This window comes from Trichechus manatus, unplaced genomic scaffold, assembly GCF_000243295.1.
Source record: "Trichechus manatus latirostris isolate Lorelei unplaced genomic scaffold, TriManLat1.0 scaffold00031, whole genome shotgun sequence".
Taxonomy (NCBI): domain Eukaryota; kingdom Metazoa; phylum Chordata; class Mammalia; order Sirenia; family Trichechidae; genus Trichechus; species Trichechus manatus.
In genome coordinates this window covers 22,324,946-22,344,424 of record NW_004443967.1, presented here as the reverse complement: position 1 = coordinate 22,344,424, position 19,479 = coordinate 22,324,946, and the positions used below count along the sequence as shown (strand labels likewise).

The 19,479-nt window shown below is 48.4% G+C and overlaps 3 protein-coding genes across 3 annotated transcripts in view; 2 read left to right on the top strand and 1 right to left on the bottom strand.

Moving 5' to 3' along the window:
• Position 1: 1 nt before the first annotated feature.
• On the bottom strand, positions 2-772 carry LOC101341318 (olfactory receptor 226-like; the record flags this gene model as incomplete). Its single annotated transcript, XM_004375003.1, has 1 exon — positions 2-772. A coding segment is annotated over exon 1 (771 nt), but the record flags the coding sequence as incomplete, so codon positions are not given.
• Positions 773-11,913: 11,141 nt separating this feature from the next.
• On the top strand, positions 11,914-12,894 carry LOC101341065 (olfactory receptor 226-like). The gene has a single exon (XM_004375002.2). The coding sequence runs from the start codon at positions 11,914-11,916 to the stop codon at positions 12,850-12,852; it is 939 nt and encodes a 312-aa protein (XP_004375059.1). The 3' UTR covers positions 12,853-12,894.
• Positions 12,895-19,356: 6,462 nt separating this feature from the next.
• Positions 19,357-19,479, top strand: part of SPRN (shadow of prion protein) — a 478-nt gene continuing 355 nt past the window's right edge. The window contains exon 1 of the mRNA XM_023729915.1: positions 19,357-19,478. Coding sequence (XP_023585683.1) covers positions 19,357-19,478 — 122 coding nt within the window. The remainder of the gene's footprint in view (position 19,479) is intronic.

Here is a 19,479-nt window from a genome sequence, read left to right as displayed (position 1 = left end):
AGATGGTAGTGGTGTAGAAGATTGCCACCACCACCAGGTGGGAGGCACAAGTGGAGAAGGCCTTCCAGCGTCCAGCTCCTCCTGGGATCCTCAGCACCATAGCCAGGATGTGGGCATAGGAGACCATGATCACCAGCAGGGATGTCATGAGCACGGCCACGGCTGCCACAAAGTCCAGTATTTCAGTGGCGGTGGTGTCTGAGCAGGAGAGCTGCAGCAGGGGGGAGATGTCGCAGAAGAAGTGGTTGAGGACATTGGGGCCACAGAAACTGAGGTGGGAGATGAGAGCCATGGACACAAATGAGGCCAGGAAGCCACCAAGCCAGGCACTGAGGGCCAGGTGAAGGCACATCCTTGAGTCCATGATGGCCGAGTAGCGCAGCGGGTGACAGATTGCCAGGTACCGGTCACAGGCCATGGTGGCCAGGAGGAAGCACTCAGAGGAGGCCAGTGAGAGGAAGAGGAAGAGCTGTGTGAGGCACCCCGAGAAGGAGATGGTCTTTGCCTGCACCAGGAGGCCGGCCAGCAGCTTAGGAACAGTGACTGAGGTGTACAGGGTCTCCAGCACTGATAGATCGGCCAGGAAGAAGTACATGGGTGTGTGCAGCTGATGACTGGCTCGGATGACTACTGTGATGACCAGGTTCTCCAGGATGGTCACTATGTAGATGGTCAGAAAGGACCCAAACAGCAGCCCGTGTAGGTGGCAGAGCTCCGGGAATCCCAGCAAGACAACCTCTGTCACCAAGAAGGTCTCATTGGAGTCACTCATGGCCAACTCAGCCTGGGAGATCACTTCTGAGCACCCTGGAATAGCAGAGAGATGCAGTGTGATGAGTGCTGGGACTAGGACCCGGGTGGCTGGGTGCAATGTATCCCCTTCTGAGATCTCCAAGGCAGGGATCTACCACACCTGGCATGGCCAACTTGAGGACTGAGGCAATTCCTCTTGGTGCTCTCGAAGCTGACCAGGCTGGTGGACAGGGAGAGTACAGATGCTCCTATTGCTCACCTTTGTGACCCACTGTGGCACTTACTTGTCATCCCACCTCTCAGCCCAACATGCGTTCTTACACAGAGATAACACCTGGCAGAGGAGCCTTGGGGCCTGCACACACCAATAGGTGTAGATACACAGCTAGGTACTTACACGCATTTGCACCTCAGGTTCACACTCCTCCCTGCCCCCAAAACACAGGTACACAGCCAGATGTGTATGTGAGTGAGCACCCCTCCACACACCCTGGGTGCACACACATGCCCTAGGTGCATGGACACACACACACACACACACACCTGTGCACAAACACAGGCACACACTCACCCACACACCTGTGAAACCCACACACACACCATTGCACACACAGAGTGCTTGCACATGCACATAAACACACCCTAAGTCCATGCGTACACACACACACCAGGCGCAAACACATACACATACACAAACACATACACCCTGGGGGCATGTATACACACACACGCACATCGTGGTGCACAGACACACATCAGGTGTGCACACACACCAGGTGTACACACACACAACAGGAGAGAAGACCCATTGTGCCCTGTTGCCGTTCGGGGGCCGTGAGCCCTAGGGAGCATCCCTGTCCAGGGCCATGTTGGTCCTTAGAGGATGGCTCCTTTGCACTGCTCCTTCATGCTACTCTCTGTGTCCAGGGTCTTTATATCTTGGGAAGGAGAATGAGGGGCCAACAAGGCCATCAGCTGTCCCGGACACCCTCAGGGGTGAGCAGAGCCACTAGGCGGTTTCCAAAGGGAGGAAGGCCCCTTGCCCACCTCTGATGTCCTGCTGTGGATTGGCCTTGAGCCAGCCTGACTTCTTTATCTTGCATCTTGTATAGCAGCAAAGCGGTCCTTTGAGGGACGGGTGGGGGCTGTCCACTCTGAGCCTCTAATGGGTCCACACTGTTTGGGATTTTTGTGTAAGTACATCCATGGTGCTGGGTGTCTGAGGATGGACTGTCTGTGTGCAGAGGATGGGCTGAGGCAGGGGCTAGAGAGACTCCCGCTGCCCGCCGAGGGCTCCTGGGGCTTCCTGCCCCTCTGGGAGGAGGTGGAGCCTCATTCTTGGTCCTCCCACTCTGCCACTGGGGTCTGTCTGCTAGTGGTGGAGGGAGATTACGAAGGACAAATGAAATTCATGATTGGCCCTCAGGCCCCCTCCCTTCATTTGCGGGTCTGAGTTGGAGGCAACTCCTGGTTCTCGTGGGAAGTGAACTCATGCAGGGAACAGCAGAGGGCCTGTGGCGGGCTCCGAAGAACCATGCATGCTGAGCCCCATGACCACAAGACCCAGGTGCTAGACACCATCATGGCCAGCAGTGAAGGTCTCTTGTGGGCCAGGAGAGAGTGTTCAGGACATCATGGGCTACCTGGAGGTGGCAGCAGTCAGTGCAGGGAGGACAGTGAGTGAACTGCCTGGAGAAACAGCCATCAGGGCTGAGGGGGAGTCCACGTCTGGTGGGGGTGCACAGTCAGGGAGTGAGGGGCTGGGCACTGCCTCCCAAAGCCCATCTCAGCAGCCCTCCACCCCGGTGATGTGAAACGAGTCAGCTTGGAGTAGGAAGGTCTGGACCTGGGAAGGGTCTGCAGCATCAAGCGTGGGGCTGAGATCAGTGGGGCCGGCTTGGACCCCCAAACTGAGGGAAGGGAGGGCTCAGGACCCAAACACCTCCACCCAAGACAGAAGCGAAGGCTGGCTGCCTCTGGGTCTGACCTCTGCTGGAGATCCAGGCCAGCAGACGTGCTGTGTCAGGGCTGGGAGGCTCTGGGAGCCGGTGTCCTCTTGCTCTTGCCGTCCAGCCAGGCAGAGGTCACTGGGGGGCCCCTGACAGCTGCTGTTTTCGAAGCCTTCCCCTGACCTTTTGACTCAAGACCAAGGTGCTGCCAAGCCACTCCTCCAATCCCAGACGGGCAGGGTACCCGCTGGGTCGCTGCATGTGTCCGGGGGTGGGGTCGAGATCGCGCCACCTTTCACCGTGTCCCTCCGCCTCTGACCCCAGATGATTTTTATGGAGCTTGTTAAGGGCTTTTTCTTCCCCACCCCCTGGACCATCTAATTGTGAAGTTTCACTCTGGTGGGACTCTCAGAGCAATTTGTGGGAGGAACTCTGCAGGGTCCGTGGAGGGAGTGTAACTGGGGACAGCACTCAACACTGAGGCCTTTCTTTCTTTCCAGCACCAAATAGACTGAAGGTTACCTGTTCTCCAGGTACCCTGGACCCTGGTGACTTTCACCTAGAATTTTGATTCCAGCCTCAAAGTCCTTCATCCAGGGTTCCAGGTGGTGAGTGCTACCCAATAGCTTTCAGAATACCCATTGCGTTTTATTTCTTTTCCTTGCAGACATTTATTCATTCATTTGTTGATAAAACAATACAATGAACAGTTGTAAACCTACTCTCAATACAAGACCTAGACAGTTGCTAGTAAATGACCTCAGACAAAGTCCCCCTTCCTCCTCCCACGCTGCTCCTCCCCCACTTCCCGACCCCCACCCCCCACCGCCTCTCAGAGGGATCACTCACTACTTTCCCTGGACTCTTAAATCGTTTTAATTATATACAGTACATTGTCTAGTTTTGCTTGTATTGGAACTTTATAACAAAGGGTATCATGCTATATGCTATCTTATAGGTCTTGCTTTTTTATGTTACTAAGAAATCCTATGGGGCAGTCCCATAGGTTTGCTATGAGTGGAATCGACCACCACGGGTTTGGTTTTTTGGTTAAGATTCCTACTGATCTCTGCAGCTATACTTCATTTGTTTCGATACATGTATAATAGTCCATTGGTTAATGTTCTGTATTCACTTGTAAAAAATGTCTATTCTGCTGATGTTGAGTGAAGGGTTCCATAAGTCAGCCAGGTCAAGTTGGCTGATAGTGCTATCTAAGTTTTCTATATCCTTACTGATCTTCTGTCTACTTATTCTCTCACTTATTGATAGAGGGATATTGAAATCTATGACTGCAATTGTTAATTTTTCTATTTCTTCTTGCAGATCTATTGGGTTTTGCTTCATGCACTTTTCGCTTGTTATTAGGTGCACAAATTATTTAAATTGTTTTGTCCTCCTAAAGAATTGACTTCTTATCATTACAAAGTCATTTTCTTTATCCCTGGTCATAGTTTCTGTTCTGAAATCTCCTTTGTCTGATGTTGGTATAATCACTCCATCTTTCTTTTGGTTAATGCTAACAAGATGTATATATTCTTTCATTTACTTTAAACTCATTTGTATCATTAGGGTTAAATTGCGTTTCCTGTAGGCTGCTTATAGTTAGGTCTTGCTTTTTGTTATCCAGTATGACAATCTCTGCTTTTGTTTGAGGTGTTTAAATCATTTACATTTAATGTGATTATTGATATAAAAAAAGTTACTGTCTAGTCAATTCCAACTCATAGTGACCTTACAGAACAGAGTAGAACTTCCCCCATAGAGTTTCTTAGGCTGTAATCTTCATGGAAACAGACTGCTACATCATTCTCCCCCAGAGCAGCTGGTGGGTTTGAACCACTGATCTTTTAGTTAGCAACCCAGTGCTTAACCACCACATCACCAGGCCTTTAAACCTTCCATCTTGTTATTTGTTTACTATGTATCCCATTCATTTTTTTGTTCTTTTTGTCCTCTTTCTGTCCTGTTTATGGTTACATTTTATGTCCTTTTCTGACTTACTAGCTTTAACTTTTGTTTTGTTACTTTAGTTCTGTTCTTTTAGTACTGTTCTTTTTTCTGTCCTTTCTTACCTTTTTTTGAATGAATTATTTTCTTTATTATTCCATTTTATCTCCATTTTTGGCTTTTTAGCTATACTTCTTTATTTTGTCGTTTTTTTTTTAAAGTGGTTGAATTAGGGTTTACAATATAAATCTTTAACTTCTTATGTCTATCTTCAAATAGTGTTATACCATTTTTATGTGTAACATTAGAACTTACAGTAGTATACTTACTTCCTCTTCCATTCCCCATGCTATTGTTGTTATACATTTTACTTCTATATATGCTATAAACCGAACACTGCAGTGGTTGTTGTTGTTTTTCTATAAATATTTCATTATCTCTTAATGAAATTAAGAAATTTCACTAAGGAGTCAGTACATCAAAAAAGCATGACAAATACTAAATACGTACACACCTAATAACAGTTTCTAAAACCACAAAGTGAAAAATGGTAGAACTAAGAAGAGAAATAGACAAATCCACAAATATGGATTGAGATTTCAACACTTCTCTCTCACCAGTTGTTAGAAAAAGATGATAGAAAATAAATAAGCATATAATAAAAGATTTGAAAACCACTATCAACCAACTACACCTAACTGACATTTGTAAAATATTCCACTCAGTAACTGCAGAATCTACATTCTTTTTGAGTATATGTGAAATATACAATATACTGTACACTGGGTCATAGAACAATTCTCAATAAGCATAAAAATTGAAATAACAGAGTGTGTTCTGACCACAAAATAAATTTAAAATTAACAACAAAAAATCTGAAAAATCCTCAAGATTTGGATATTAAAAAACACACTTCTAAATAATGCATATGTCAAAGAAGAAATTAAAATGTAGAGACTTTCACTTCCAGCCAAGATGGAGTAACAGGGGCTGGATTTACCCTCCCACATGAAAAAAAACAGACAGAATATATGAAAAATTGATTTTTCCAGGTACTGGACATCAGGCAGTGGAGTGCAGTGACCCTGAGAGATGGGAAACGAATGAGACGATACTAGCCAATTGCCTTGAACATGTTTTCAGGCCATCGCATGGGAGAAGAAACCAGGCAGAGTCTATGAGTTGAGGAGATGAGCTAAGAGTTCAAGGAGATCAAGGCAGCTAGAGTTGGCAGGACAAAATAGAGGGCAGAACAGAACAGAGAGAAAAAGGTAAGAACTCCAGAGATCTGCAGAAGGTCACCCTCAAGTGTCCATCAGAGTACTGATCAGCCCAGTACTTCAAATGTAATTTCTTGGCAGGTGAAAAAACTATCCAAGTTTAGGAACAGAATCACCCCAAAAGATTTAAAGAAAAAAACAAAAAAAAACTGTACCCGGAATTCACACAGGGCCAGAAATAGTGCTGTTCCCACCACTCAGACTGGAAATGTCATAATTCACAGGGCTTTGAGTAGAGTTCACAGAAGGGTATTGTCTCAGTTGTGGGGAATGAGTAGGCCTGGACAGAGCACTGCTCAGACCTACCTAACAAATCTTAAAAGGAAGACCTGAAAGGATCAAGTTGTTTTCAAGTAACATAGCTGCATCGCAGAATAAAGCACAAGAATATTTGTAGGAATATAAAGATATCCAGTACCCAACAAGGTCAAGCACACAATGTCTGGGAACTAGACAACTACACCAAGGTACATCATGATCAAATTGCTCAAAACCCGTGAAAAGGGAAAATCTTAAAAGCAGCCAGAGGAACATTATGTTACAGAGGAACAAGGATAAATATGACAACAAATATCTCATCAGAAACAGCAAAAGTGAGAAGACAGTAAAGCAACATATTGTAAGTTCTGAAAGAAAAAGCTGTCAACCTAGAACTCTATACACTGGGAAAATATCTTTCAAAAACAACAGTAAAATAAAGACTTTTGGAGACATACAAAATCTCGGTTAGCAGCTGAGCCCTTAACCACTGTGCTGCCAGGGCTCCAAACGTTGAGTGTGATGAATTAAATATGTATACGATACCCCTAAAATAACCACTAAAGTAACAAAGCAAAGTTAAAACTAATAAGTCAACCAAGGGGATAAAATGTAATCATAAAAATGGCAGAAAAGGAGGGCAAAAAGGAAAAAAAAAAAAAAAAAAACCAAACGAGATAAATAGTAAACATGTAACAAGATGGTAGATTTAAACCCAACAATATTAATAATCGGAACCCTGGAGGCACAGTGGTTGAGACCTCGGCTGCTAACCAAAAGGTCGGCAGTTTGAATCCACCAGCTGCTCCTGGGAAATTCTACGGGGCAGTCTACTGTGTCCTATAGGGTCTCTGTGAGTCAGAACCAACTCGATGTCACCTAACAACAACAACGACATATCAATAATCAGGAGCCCTGGTGATGCAGTGGTTAAGTGCTCATCTGCTAACCAAAAGGTTAACGGTTCAAATTCACCAGCTGTTCTGCAGAGAAAGATGTGGCAGTCTGCTCCTGTAAAGATTTACAGCCTTGGAAACCCTATGGGGCAGTTCTACTCTGTCCTATAGGGTCACTATGAGTTGGAATCAACTTGACGCAATGGGTTTGGTTTTTCGGTTTATATAAATAATCACATTAAATGTAAAGGGCTTAAATAGTCCAAATAAAAAGCAGAGATTATCAGATTAGATTTAAAAGAAGGAAGACCCAACTATATGCAGCCTACAAAAAACATGATTTAAACAAAGACACAATGAATTGGAAGTTAAAAAAATGAAAAAGATGAACCATGTTAACATTAGTCAAAAGATGAACCATATTAACATTAATCAAAAGAAAGAGTGACTATATTCATATCAGACAAAGGAGATTTCAGAGCAAAGAACATGACCAGGGATAAAGAAAATCATTTCATAATGATAAAGGGGTCAATTCTTTAGGAGGACAAAACAATCTTAATCGTTTAGGCACAATCAGTAAGGATATAGCAGGCTTGAAGAACACTATCAGCCAACTTGCCTGATTGACATTTATAAAACTCTCCACCAACATCCAACATCAGCAGATAGACATTCTTTACAAGTGAACACAGAACATTTACCAAAATAGACCATAGGCTATAAAATAAATCTCAAATTTAAAAAAATTAAAAAATATGTAATGTATGTCATCTGAACACAATCGAATTAAAGTAGAAATCAATAACAAAGAAATGTTTCTTTAAAAATCTCCAAATTTTGGAAATCAAATAATAACAATACACTTGCAGGTAAGCCATGGTTTGTCTATATAATGGAATAAACACACCACAACCTGGATATGCCTCAAAAACATGCTGAGCAGAAAAATCTAGAGACAAAAGAAGGCATACTATATGGTTTCATTTATACGACTCTTTAGAACAAACAAATCTAATCTATGATTTAAAACAACAAATAAAACAGTGGTTGCTCGAAGTGGGGGGTCAGGGTTTCGGAAGGGCATGCCGGATATTTCTGGGGTGAAGGAAAGTTCTTTATATTGATGGGGTGTGGGTTACGTGCATATATGCATTTGTTAAAATGCGTAAAATTTAACAGTTAAGAACTGTCTACTTCCTTGTGTAAATTATACCTCAATAAGAAAAAATTCAAAGAATATACCATAAGTACCTACAAATCAGTGAGTAAAAAATGATGCCATGGGGAGAGATGGGCAAAAGACACAGACAGATTGTACAGAAACACACATTAACACTAAAGACGACCAGTCACCACCACAATAGGATGCCAATTTTACCCACTAAACTGGCAAAGATTAAGAATTCTGCCATACTACATGTGGCGCAATGGTTAAGCACTCGGCTACTAACCAAAAGTTGGCAGTTCGAACCCCCCCAGCGGCTTCAAGGGAGAAAGAAGTGGCAATCTGCTCTCATAAAGATTACAGCCTGAGAAACCCTACGGGGAAGTTCTGTTCTGTCACATGGGGTCACTATGAGTTGAGTATTGACTTGATGGCACTGAAAACAACATCATGTTGAGGAGGATGTGAATCAGTTGTAGGATTGTAATCAGTACAAACACTTCAGAAGAAAATTTTCTTTGTCTTGTAAATTTCTTGTCAAGTTGGATCACAGCATTCCCATTGATAGGCATAGATCCAAGAGAAATCTTTGCACACAGCTCTCAGGATCTGCGTACAGGAGGGCCCAAGCAACACTGTTCATGACAACCAAGGGCTGGAAACAATCCAAGTGTCTATGCACAAAGAAAGATTCATGAGTTGTGATATAGTCACACCATGGAATATTATGCATGAGTCAAAATAAATGAAGTACTACAGCTGCAGAGAGTAGTAGGAATCTTAGTAACATAAAAAAGCAATACCCAGAAGACAGTGTATAGCATGATGCCCTTTACTGTAATTTTCAGACATGAGCGAAACTAAACAATGTACTATATATAATTAAAATGCTTTAAGAGTCCAGGGAATCCAGTGAGTGATCCCTCTGGGAGAGGAAGTAGGATGAGAGGAGGATGGAGCCTTTAGCTTGAGGTCATTTATTAGCAGTCATCTAGGTCTTGTGTTCAGGGTAGGTTTACAACTGCCCATTATATTGTTTTATCAATGAATAAATAGATGAATGTATTAGACTAAAAAGAGATAAATATTCTGAAAGCTCCTGGGTAGCATTTACCAACTGGAACTTCAGGGGGAAGGTCTTGGGGCTGGAGCTGCTCCCTGGATAGCAATCACCTGGGACCAAGCACCTGGAGGAAAAGTAACTAGTAAACTCTATTTGCTACTAAAGGGACTGAAAAGGCCACAGCGTTGAGTGCTGTCCCCAGTTACACTCCCTCCACGGACCCTGCAGAGTTCCTCCCACAAATTGCTCTGAGAGTCCCACCAGAGTGAAACTTCACAATTAGATGGTCCAGGGGGTGGGGAAGAAAAAGCCCTTAACAAGCTCCATAAAAATCATCTGGGGTCAGAGGCGGAGGGACACGGTGAAAGGTGGCGCGATCTCGACCCCACCCCCGGAGACATGCAGCGACCCAGCGGGTACCCTGCCCGTCTGGGATTGGAGGAGTGGCTTGGCAGCACCTTGGTCTTGAGTCAAAAGGTCAGGGGAAGGCTTCGAAAACAGCAGCTGTCAGGGGCCCCCCAGTGACCTCTGCCTGGCTGGATGGCAAGAGCAAGAGGACACCGGCTCCCAGCGCCTCCCAGCCCTGACACAGCACGTCTGCTGGCCTGGATCTCCAGCAGAGGTCAGACCCAGAGGCAGCCAGCCTTCGCTTCTGTCTTGGGTGGAGGTGTTTGGGTCCTGAGCCCTCCCTTCCCTCAGTTTGGGGGTCCAAGCCGGCCCCACTGATCTCAGCCCCACGCTTGATGCTGCAGACCCTTCCCAGGTCCAGACCTTCCTACTCCAGGCTGACTCGTTTCACATCACCGGGGTGGAGGGCTGCTGAGATGGGCTTTGGGAGGCAGTGCTCAGCCCCTCACTCCCTGACTGTGCACCCCCACCAGACGTGGGCTCCCCCTCAGCCCTGATGGCTGTTTCTCCAGGCAGTTCACTCACTGTCCTCCCTGCACTGACTGCTGCCACCTCCAGGTAGCCCATGATGTCCTGAACACTCTCTCCTGGCCCACAAGAGACCTTCACTGCTGGCCATGATGGTGTCTAGCACCTGGGTCTTGTGGTCATGGGGCTCAGCATGCATGGTTCTTCGGAGCCCGCCACAGGCCCTCTGCTGTTCCCTGCATGAGTTCACTTCCCACGAGAACCAGGAGTTGCCTCCAACTCAGACCCGCAAATGAAGGGAGGGGGCCTGAGGGCCAATCATGAATTTTATTTGTCCTTCGTAATCTCCCTCCACCACTAGCAGACAGACCCCAGTGGCGGAGTGGGGGGACCAAGAATGAGGCTCCACCTCCTCCCAGAGGGGCAGGAAGCCCCAGGAGCCCTCGGCGGGCAGCGGGAGTCTCTCTAGCCCCTGCCTCAGCCCATCCTCTGCACACAGACAGTCCATCCTCAGACACCCAGCACCATGGATGTACTTACACAAAAATCCCAAACAGTGTGGACCCATTAGAGGCTCAGAGTGGACAGCCCCCACCCGTCCCTCAAAGGACCGCTTTGCTGCTATACAAGATGCAAGATAAAGAAGTCAGGCTGGCTCAAGGCCAATCCACAGCAGGACATCAGAGGTGGGCAAGGGGCCTTCCTCCCTTTGGAAACCGCCTAGTGGCTCTGCTCACCCCTGAGGGTGTCCGGGACAGCTGATGGCCTTGTTGGCCCCTCATTCTCCTTCCCAAGATATAAAGACCCTGGACACAGAGAGTAGCATGAAGGAGCAGTGCAAAGGAGCCATCCTCTAAGGACCAACATGGCCCTGGACAGGGATGCTCCCTAGGGCTCACGGCCCCCAAACGGCAACGGGGCACAATGGGTCTTCTCTCCTGTTGTGTGTGTGTACACCTGGTGTGTGTGCACACCTGATGTGTGTCTGTGCACCACGATGTGCGTGTGTGTGTATACATGCACCCAGGGTATATGTGTTTGTGTATGTGTATCTGTTTGCGCCTGGTGTGTGTGTGCACGCATGGACTTAGGGTGTGTTTATGTGCATGTGCAAGCACTCTGTGTGTGCAATGGTGTGTGTGTGGGTTGCACAGGTGTGTGGGTGTGTGCCTGTGTTTGTGCACAGGTGTGTGTGTGTGTGTGTGTGTGTGTGTGTGTCCATGCACCTAGGGCATGTGTGTGCACCCAGGGTGTGTGGAGGGGTGCTCACTCACATACACATCTGGCTGTGTACCTGTGTTTTGGGGGCAGGGAGGAGTGTGAACCTGAGGTGCAAATGCGTGTAAGTACCTAGCTGTGTATCTACACCTATTGGTGTGTGCAGGCCCCAAGGCTCCTCTGCCAGGTGTTATCTCTGTGTAAGAACGCATGTTGGGCTGAGAGGTGGGATGACAAGTAAGTGCCACAGTGGGTCACAAAGGTGAGCAATAGGAGCATCTGTACTCTCCCTGTCCACCAGCCTGGTCAGCTTCGAGAGCACCAAGAGGAATTGCCTCAGTCCTCAAGTTGGCCATGCCAGGTGTGGTAGATCCCTGCCTTGGAGATCTCAGAAGGGGATACATTGCACCCAGCCACCCGGGTCCTAGTCCCAGCACTCATCACACTGTGTCTCTCTGCTATTCCAGGGTGCTCAGAAGTGATCTCCCAGGCTGAGTTGGCCATGAGTGACTCCAGTGAGACCTTCTTGGTGACAGAGTTTGTCTTGCTGGGATTCCCGGAGCTCTGCCACCTACACGGGCTGCTGTTTGGGTCCTTTCTGACCATCTACATAGTGACCATCCTGGAGAACCTGGTCATCACAGTAGTCATCCGAGCCAGTCATCAGCTGCACACACCCATGTACTTCTTCCTGGCCGATCTATCAGTGCTGGAGACCCTGTACACCTCAGTCACTGTTTCTAAGCTGCTGGCTGGCCTCCTGGTGCAGGCAAAGACCATCTCCTTCTCGGGGTGCCTCACACAGCTCTTCCTCTTCCTCTCACTGGCCTCCTCTGAGTGCTTCCTCCTGGCCACCATGGCCTGTGACCGGTACCTGGCAATCTGTCACCCGCTGCGCTACTCGGCCATCATGGACTCAAGGATGTGCCTTCACCTGGCCCTCAGTGCCTGGCTTGGTGGCTTCCTGGCCTCATTTGTGTCCATGGCTCTCATCTCCCACCTCAGTTTCTGTGGCCCCAATGTCCTCAACCACTTCTTCTGCGACATCTCCCCCCTGCTGCAGCTCTCCTGCTCAGACACCACCGCCACTGAAATACTGGACTTTGTGGCAGCCGTGGCCGTGCTCATGACATCCCTGCTGGTGATCATGGTCTCCTATGCCCACATCCTGGCTATGGTGCTGAGGATCTCAGGAGGAGCTGGACGCTGGAAGGCCTTCTCCACTTGTGCCTCCCACCTGGTGGTGGTGGCAATCTTCTACACCACTACCATCTTCATGTATGCACGTCCTCACGCTGACAGCTCCTTTGATGTCAACAAGCTAGTGTCCGTGATCTACACAGTGGTGACCCCACTGCTCAACCCCATCATCTACTGCCTGAGGAACCGAGATATCAGGGAGGGCCTGGCCAAACTCCTCTGGACGACTGGCCCCTCCTGAGCACCCATTGGGGTGCCTCTGCAGGAAGGAAAACTTCTGAACCCCTCTCCTCTCCTCAGCAGGCAGTCAAAGCAGCAGGCAGGCAGCTTGGCTAGCAGCCCTGGCCCACTGCCCAGGCTAGCCACAGGTCTCATCCACCAGCGCAGCCGGCAAGTTCCCACCTCACCTGAGACGGAGCTGCCGGAGCCCCAAAGTGGCCAGGAGAGAGCATGTGAACATGCGGAAAGGGAGCCAAACGCTGGACAGAGAGGCCCCCGGCTTGTCAGCTTCAACCCTGGACCTGCATTCCCTGATGCCTTCCCAGGCACCTCAGCACCAGAGCTGTGGACAGCTCCTTTGCTCCTAGCTGCTCTCCCAGGGACTTCAGCACCTGACAGGTGCCCTGGTTGGTCCTAGCATCAGCCTACTGCCACTTAACTGCCCTCAGCCCATGAAACCCTTAGTCCTCAGCTCACAGGAAGTTTTCTCCCCACTGCCACTCCACTGACCACCTGGCATCTGGTCAGCTAATGCACGTCCAGCCCCTCTCCCTGGTCCTGACTCTGCCTGTGCTGTCCCTGTGCACCCTTGGATGGCCTCCTTCTTTTAGGTCCTCCGAGAAGACCCTGAGACCATCCTCTGTGGCCTCAGACAGGCTGAACTGAGGTTTCCCAGCCAGTCCAGGCAGCACCATGGAACACACACTTGCCACCCTTCCTCAGAAACAAGAATGTAGTGTTATTATGTCATTTTCTTTAAAAATATCTAAGTCTAATGAATAGATGACATAATTGTAACTACTTTTTCTGCCTTTTCTTTCTTTTCTGGAGCTTGGGGGCAGATAATTGAGTTCATTGAACGTTTCCCTTCACATTGAACTATCGTCATTGTTCCTGGTAGATCCTCTCTTGATTAATTTCATTGCTTTTCCACACTCCCATCCTATTTTCTCATCACGGTCACCCAGTGTAATATGTTTAATATAAATTCTTGGATATATATGGATTATTGACAAATGTATCAGGTTGCTTTGTGTGAGAGTTTTAAATGTATGTAAATGATTTGTGCTGTAAATGTCCTTCTCTTTCATGCCATTTCCCTTATATATTTTGAGGTTATGTCATTAAGTGTATACAAATTCAGAAATGTTGTATCATCTTGGTAAATTAAACCTTTTGTCTTTAAGAACTGTTACTCTTTATCCCCAGTAATGCTTTCTGCCTTAATCTTTAAAGCTTAAAGTCTACCTTGTCTGACATTATCATAGCTACACCGGCTTCCTTTTAGTTAGTATTTACATGGTATATGTTTTTCATTTGCGCTAGTTATTAATCTGTTGTCACTTAGGTTCTAACCACCCTTCCATGGCCAGCTTTGTGGTGCTGGAGCTGGGACTCTGCAACCATATTTCTGCTGTTCCTGTTGAGAAGTCAGGTGTCAGTCTTAATTTTATTCCTTTGTAGGTAAAGTGGAAGCTTTTACGATGTTCACGTTCTGTTTGGTTTCCAGCACTCTTACCTAGGGATACTTTCTTTTGTATTTATTGTACTTGAGTTTGTAATGCTTTTAGAATTTGTAACTTGCGTTTTGAGACCAGTATTGGGAAATTATCAGTCACTGTCTCCTTAAATATTGCATCTATGCTATTTTCTCCTCTGGCTGCATCAACTTCCTTTTCATTAGTATTTGCATACTTCTCATTTGTGGCAGTTTTTAATCTATTGCCTCTTACCTTCTGACCACCCTTCCATAGCCAGCTTTGTGATGCTGGAGCTGGAACTCTGCAAACCACGTTTCTGCTTTGCCAGCTGCTACCTATGTCTGTTGAGAAGTCACCTGTCAGTCTTATTTTTACTCTTTTGTAAGTAATGTTTCTCCCACTTCTGGAAGCTTTTAAGATTTTCGCACTGTGTCTGGTTTCCAGCAGTCTTACCTAGGTATGCTTTCCTTTGCATTTACTGTGCTTTGAGTTTGTAATGCTTCTAGAATTTGTAACTTCCTTTCTTTCATCAGTTTTGGGCAATTATCGGCCATTATGCATCTATGTCACTGGTTCTTGCCTCTTTCTTTGGTTCTAAAATTGTATGTATGTTAGACTTTTTATAGTATCTCCCATGGCTGCTAGCATGCTGTTCTCTATGCTCTGCCTTTTTGTTTCTCTGTGCTTTCGTCTGGATATTTTCTTCAGATCTTCCAGGTCACTAATTCTCTCTTTAGTCATGTCTAATCTATATTTTTAACTGTATCTTTTATTTCAGCAATTTCCATCTGGTTGTTTTTATTCTGTCCTATTCTCTACCAAAATTCTCAATCTTGTCACAGAATATTTAGGTAATCATTACTTAAAGAAGCAGCGACAAAGGGTCAGGAAGTGAACAGGGCAGGGGCAAAGCAAAGAGGCAGCCTTGCCACACACCACCAGGGACCCAGTGTCTTCCCTCCTTCCACTCCATCACACTCGGTCTACTGGTTCAGTGTCATGTGGTCTTCAGATGGCAGCAGCCATCCAGCACCAAGTTCACAATCCAGGCAGGAAAAATGGAAAAGGAAAAGGGGATATCACTCCGCATAGTTCCTCTTTTGGGAGACAAGAGCTCTCCAAGGTCCCTCAGAGCACACTTTGTCATAGGTTATTGGCTCTGTGTGTCCTGTGCCCCTGCCCCCCAGCCGTGAAGTTTAGGGTGAAAAACTGGTGCTCAGGTGCTCAGCCTCTGTGTCTGGGAACACATGTTAGGGACACCAATCTGCAGAAGCTGCTACTTCTTCGACACATATTTCTGTTGCTATTAGCACTTCCGCCAATGCCACGTTAAACAAGTGGTCAAAGTAAGCAATTTTTTCTTGTTCATATTTTTTAAAGAATATACTTAAAGGTTCTCCATTAGGTAAAATGTCTGCTAAGGATTTATGAAAAATAGCCTTTATCAAGTTAAAAAGTTCACTTTTGGTCTAGTTTTCTTAGCATTTTTATCCCAAACGAATGCTGATCGTAATAAAATCTTTTGTCTTTAGCTTTTGAGAAAATCATGAGTGTTCTTCTCCGTTGTTCCTTCACTGAGGTGACGTTGAGATATTTTTCAAAGTAAAACCATCCCATACCTTTGTTGATCATTATGTACATTTTTTCTTTTTTGGTAAAATATATGTAACATAAAACCCATCATTTTAACCATTTTTAAGTGTACTTCAGTGGCATTAATTACATTCACAACATATGCAACCATCACTGCCATATAGATCCAAAAATTTTTCATCACCCTAAACATAAACTTGGTGCTCTTTAAGCAGTAACGCCCCGCTCTCCCTTCCCCAAACGTCATGATGTACTGTTCAGTGCACTGTTGGATTATATCAGTGTAGGGTGAGTCTTAAACTCATTCACTTCTGAGTAATAAAAAGAGCAGAATAGGCACAGAGAGACACACACATTAGGATGAAAGGCCTAGAGGACTACTTCTGAAAAGAAAAAAAAAAAAAAAAAAAAAAAAAAAAAAAAGGACCTCCCCCTAGACCCATGGCCTGAATTTGGACTTCCAGCCTCCTAAACTATGAGAAAAAGAATTTCTTTTCTTTAAAGCCACCCACTCATGATATTCTTTTACAGCAGCACTAGGAGACTTAAGATCTCCTTCCTACTTTCCAGCTTCCAGAAACAGGTTCAAGTCTCCTGTTTCCTGATGCCTCCCATTCTCATTGTTAGGTTTGTGCCCTTTTAATTTCTTTGCTGTAATATTAGCCTGATCGCAAGAGGGAGGTGAGCTAAATTGAGCTGCTCAGTCTGCTACCTGGAGCCAGAAGGTCTATTTGTCACTTTCAAATTACAGTTTCTTCCAATCCTTACTTGCCAAGGGTTCGAAAAACCTTGCTGTCCAGTCTAACCTAGAAAGGCTAAGGTACAAAGGTGGCTTTCTCACCAGTTCTCAAATGTACCTTAATAGTAAACATGATTTTTATTTCCAGAATGTTTTCTTCTAACTTACCCAGAATCCCTACCTTAAAGACAGAAACATGTATTCATTTGTTTGTTCATTTGTTCGTTTGTTCATCAAATGCTCCCTGTGCATCCCTGTGCGGCCGGCAGTGCTCAGCTCTGGGAGGACAGATGTCAACAGTGGTCCCTACATTCAAGTCACAAAGACTCCGGACAGCATCCAAGCCCCTTCATGTGAGAGGTTGCTGGGACTGCATCAGTGACTCTGGGGCCCCGAAGAAGGGTCTGGCCAGGAGATGTGGAATCTGGTGCCACTGGTCCCAGTGGCATTTGAAACCAAGACGGGGAGTAAGACAGCCTTTTCAGATCATGATGAAAGCTTAGAAAAATTACAGAAACTTTCAAACCACATGGTGCACACAATTTGAGGAGGTTCCTGCCCCCTTCTAAAGCCAGGTTAAGAAGGCTGGGGTCCATAGTAGGGTAGCTGGGGTGAAGGCCTGACACCCATGGGCGGGAGGGGAAAGAGGGCCTCAGAAGAGAGCCCACCTTGGAAGCCAGGACAGCACCATTTCAAGAAGGTCCTCGGAGTCTCCCCAGGAGAACAGGTTTTGGTGATCAAGTCACAGGCTACCATTCAAAGAAGCTGGCTGTGAACAGCTGGCTGGAGGGCCACCATGTGGGGTCTGACCAGTGGGCCCTGCAGGGAGCAGCCAAATCCCATAATATCTGGTGAAGGATGGGGGAGGGACCCACATCTCCTGGCCTCTGGAGATCAGGCACAGACCTCAATGGAGCCTGCTTAGGTGGGGGGAGGGGGAAGGGGGGAGGGGAAGGACCTACTCCAGGACTCAGGACACCCAAGAGGCCCTGGACAGCTCTCCTCTCCCCTCAGGACCTCAGAGTCCCCTTTCCAGAGCGCTGAGCTGGAAGACTCTGGTTTCTGCGAATGGAACGGCTGACATCCACCTGGGTGGGGCAAGGGTGTGGGAAGAGGGAGGAGGGGGAGAGAGGGAAACGAGAAGATGGGTGGGCCTGGGGTTCCATTAGATAAACAGGAGAGGGGTAGGGATGGGAGAGGGGTGATGGTGTGGAGTGGATGAGAATCGGGTACTGAGAGGGTGGGAAGGTAGGGAGGAGGGATGGGGTGAGGGATGGAGTCACAGTGGGAAGAGGGACAGGGGTGGGGTTGGTGGGGATGGGGCCAGACTCAGGGCAGACGTGTGGAGGCGGAGATGGGATGGAGGCTGGGGAGGGATGAGGGTGAGGGGTGGAGGGAAGGAGGACGGGATGCATCGAGGGTGGGGTGCTGGAGGGTGGGGCGCTGGAAGGGGCTGCACCGCCCTCCTCCGAGCCTGCCTGCATCTCCTCCCTTCTCGTTGGTTTCCCGGGGGATGAGCCTCCGCATCTGCCCGCCCCCAATCTTAGGGCGAGGGCTCGCGCAAGAACCTGGTGCAGCCGCTCTGGGCTCAGAGACGCCTTCCCTGTCGGCCACGGCCCCTGAAGCGGCTTCCCTGATCCGCTGTTCTCACCGAGCGGGTGGCAGGTAAGGCCAGGGCGGCGGGATCCCGGCGGGCGCCGCGCAGGGACCGGCGGGGCCGGAGGGGCGGATAGAGCTCCCAGACCACCACGCCCTTAGCTGCCATCTGTGCGGGTCCCGGTCCGCAACCCCGCAAGGGCTGCTGGGACGGGGGGACGCGGGTGGGGGAGGAGCTTGGGGCCCGGGATGGGGGAGGGGAAAGGACTGTCCCTGGGTTCGGTCCTGGAGGGGGTGGTGGTCAGCGCCGGGGCGGTGCCGGTGCGATGTCACCAGCCGCGCGTCCTCCACGCCACCCGCGAGCCCCGAACTCCGGCTCTGGCCCCGGGCCCAGCGCGCCGCCAGGGCCTATGGCCCTCAAGGCTGGGCGCAAGGGTGCCGAGGGTCCGGAGGAGACGGGCGGAGACTCTCACCTGGGTCCTGAGACCTCGTCCTCCAAACACAACCCCTTCCCCTACCACCTGCTAACCGGAAGATCCTTGGTTCCCCCGCCCCCAGCGTAGCCTCGGATCCTGCTGACCCCTGGAGGCCTGGGCCGGCCCTTCGTGGTCAGCAGGGTTCAGGGCCCAGGATACGGAATGCCCTCCCCAGGCCTGAGTCCCTTCCGCAGGGTGCTCACCCTCCCCCCTCCAGGCAGACCAACCAACCTCCGGGTGCTGAGCACTCCCACCCCCACCCACCCCTTCCCACAGTTCCTGAACCGGATTCCCACCCCAACCCCTAAGCCAAGTGCCTGATCCTCAGGTTAAAGCCCCTCCATCCCCTACCCCACCCCTGAGCACCCTGTCTTCCAAGATGCTGGGGCTCCGTATTTGTCGAAGTGCTGCCCTCCCTGATCCCCATAAGAGCCAGGGCTCACTCCCCCACCACGCCCCCGTCTGAATCCCTGCCCCAGGTGCTGGGCCTCGTGCCGCAGATTCTGAATCTCCTCCTCCTGCAGTAGAGCCCCTGTGCCCACGCCAACCCCCCTTCCCCTGGTCTTCCTAGAACCTACCCCTTTCCCAAGCCCTAAGCCTCTGCTCTCCACCCCTCCTCCCGCAGGTTTTGCCCCACGAAGATGAACTGGACAGCCGTGACATGCTGGGCTCTACTGCTAGCCGCAGCTTTCCTCTGGGACAGCGGTGCGGCCAAGGGCGGCCGCGGCGGGGCGCGGGGAAGCGCGCGGGGCGGGCTGCGCGGC

Coding starts and splice junctions, on each gene's coding strand:
- LOC101341065 (XM_004375002.2), top strand. CDS start 11,914: ATGAGTGACTCCAGTGAGACCTTCTTGGTGACAGAGTTTGTCTTGCTG.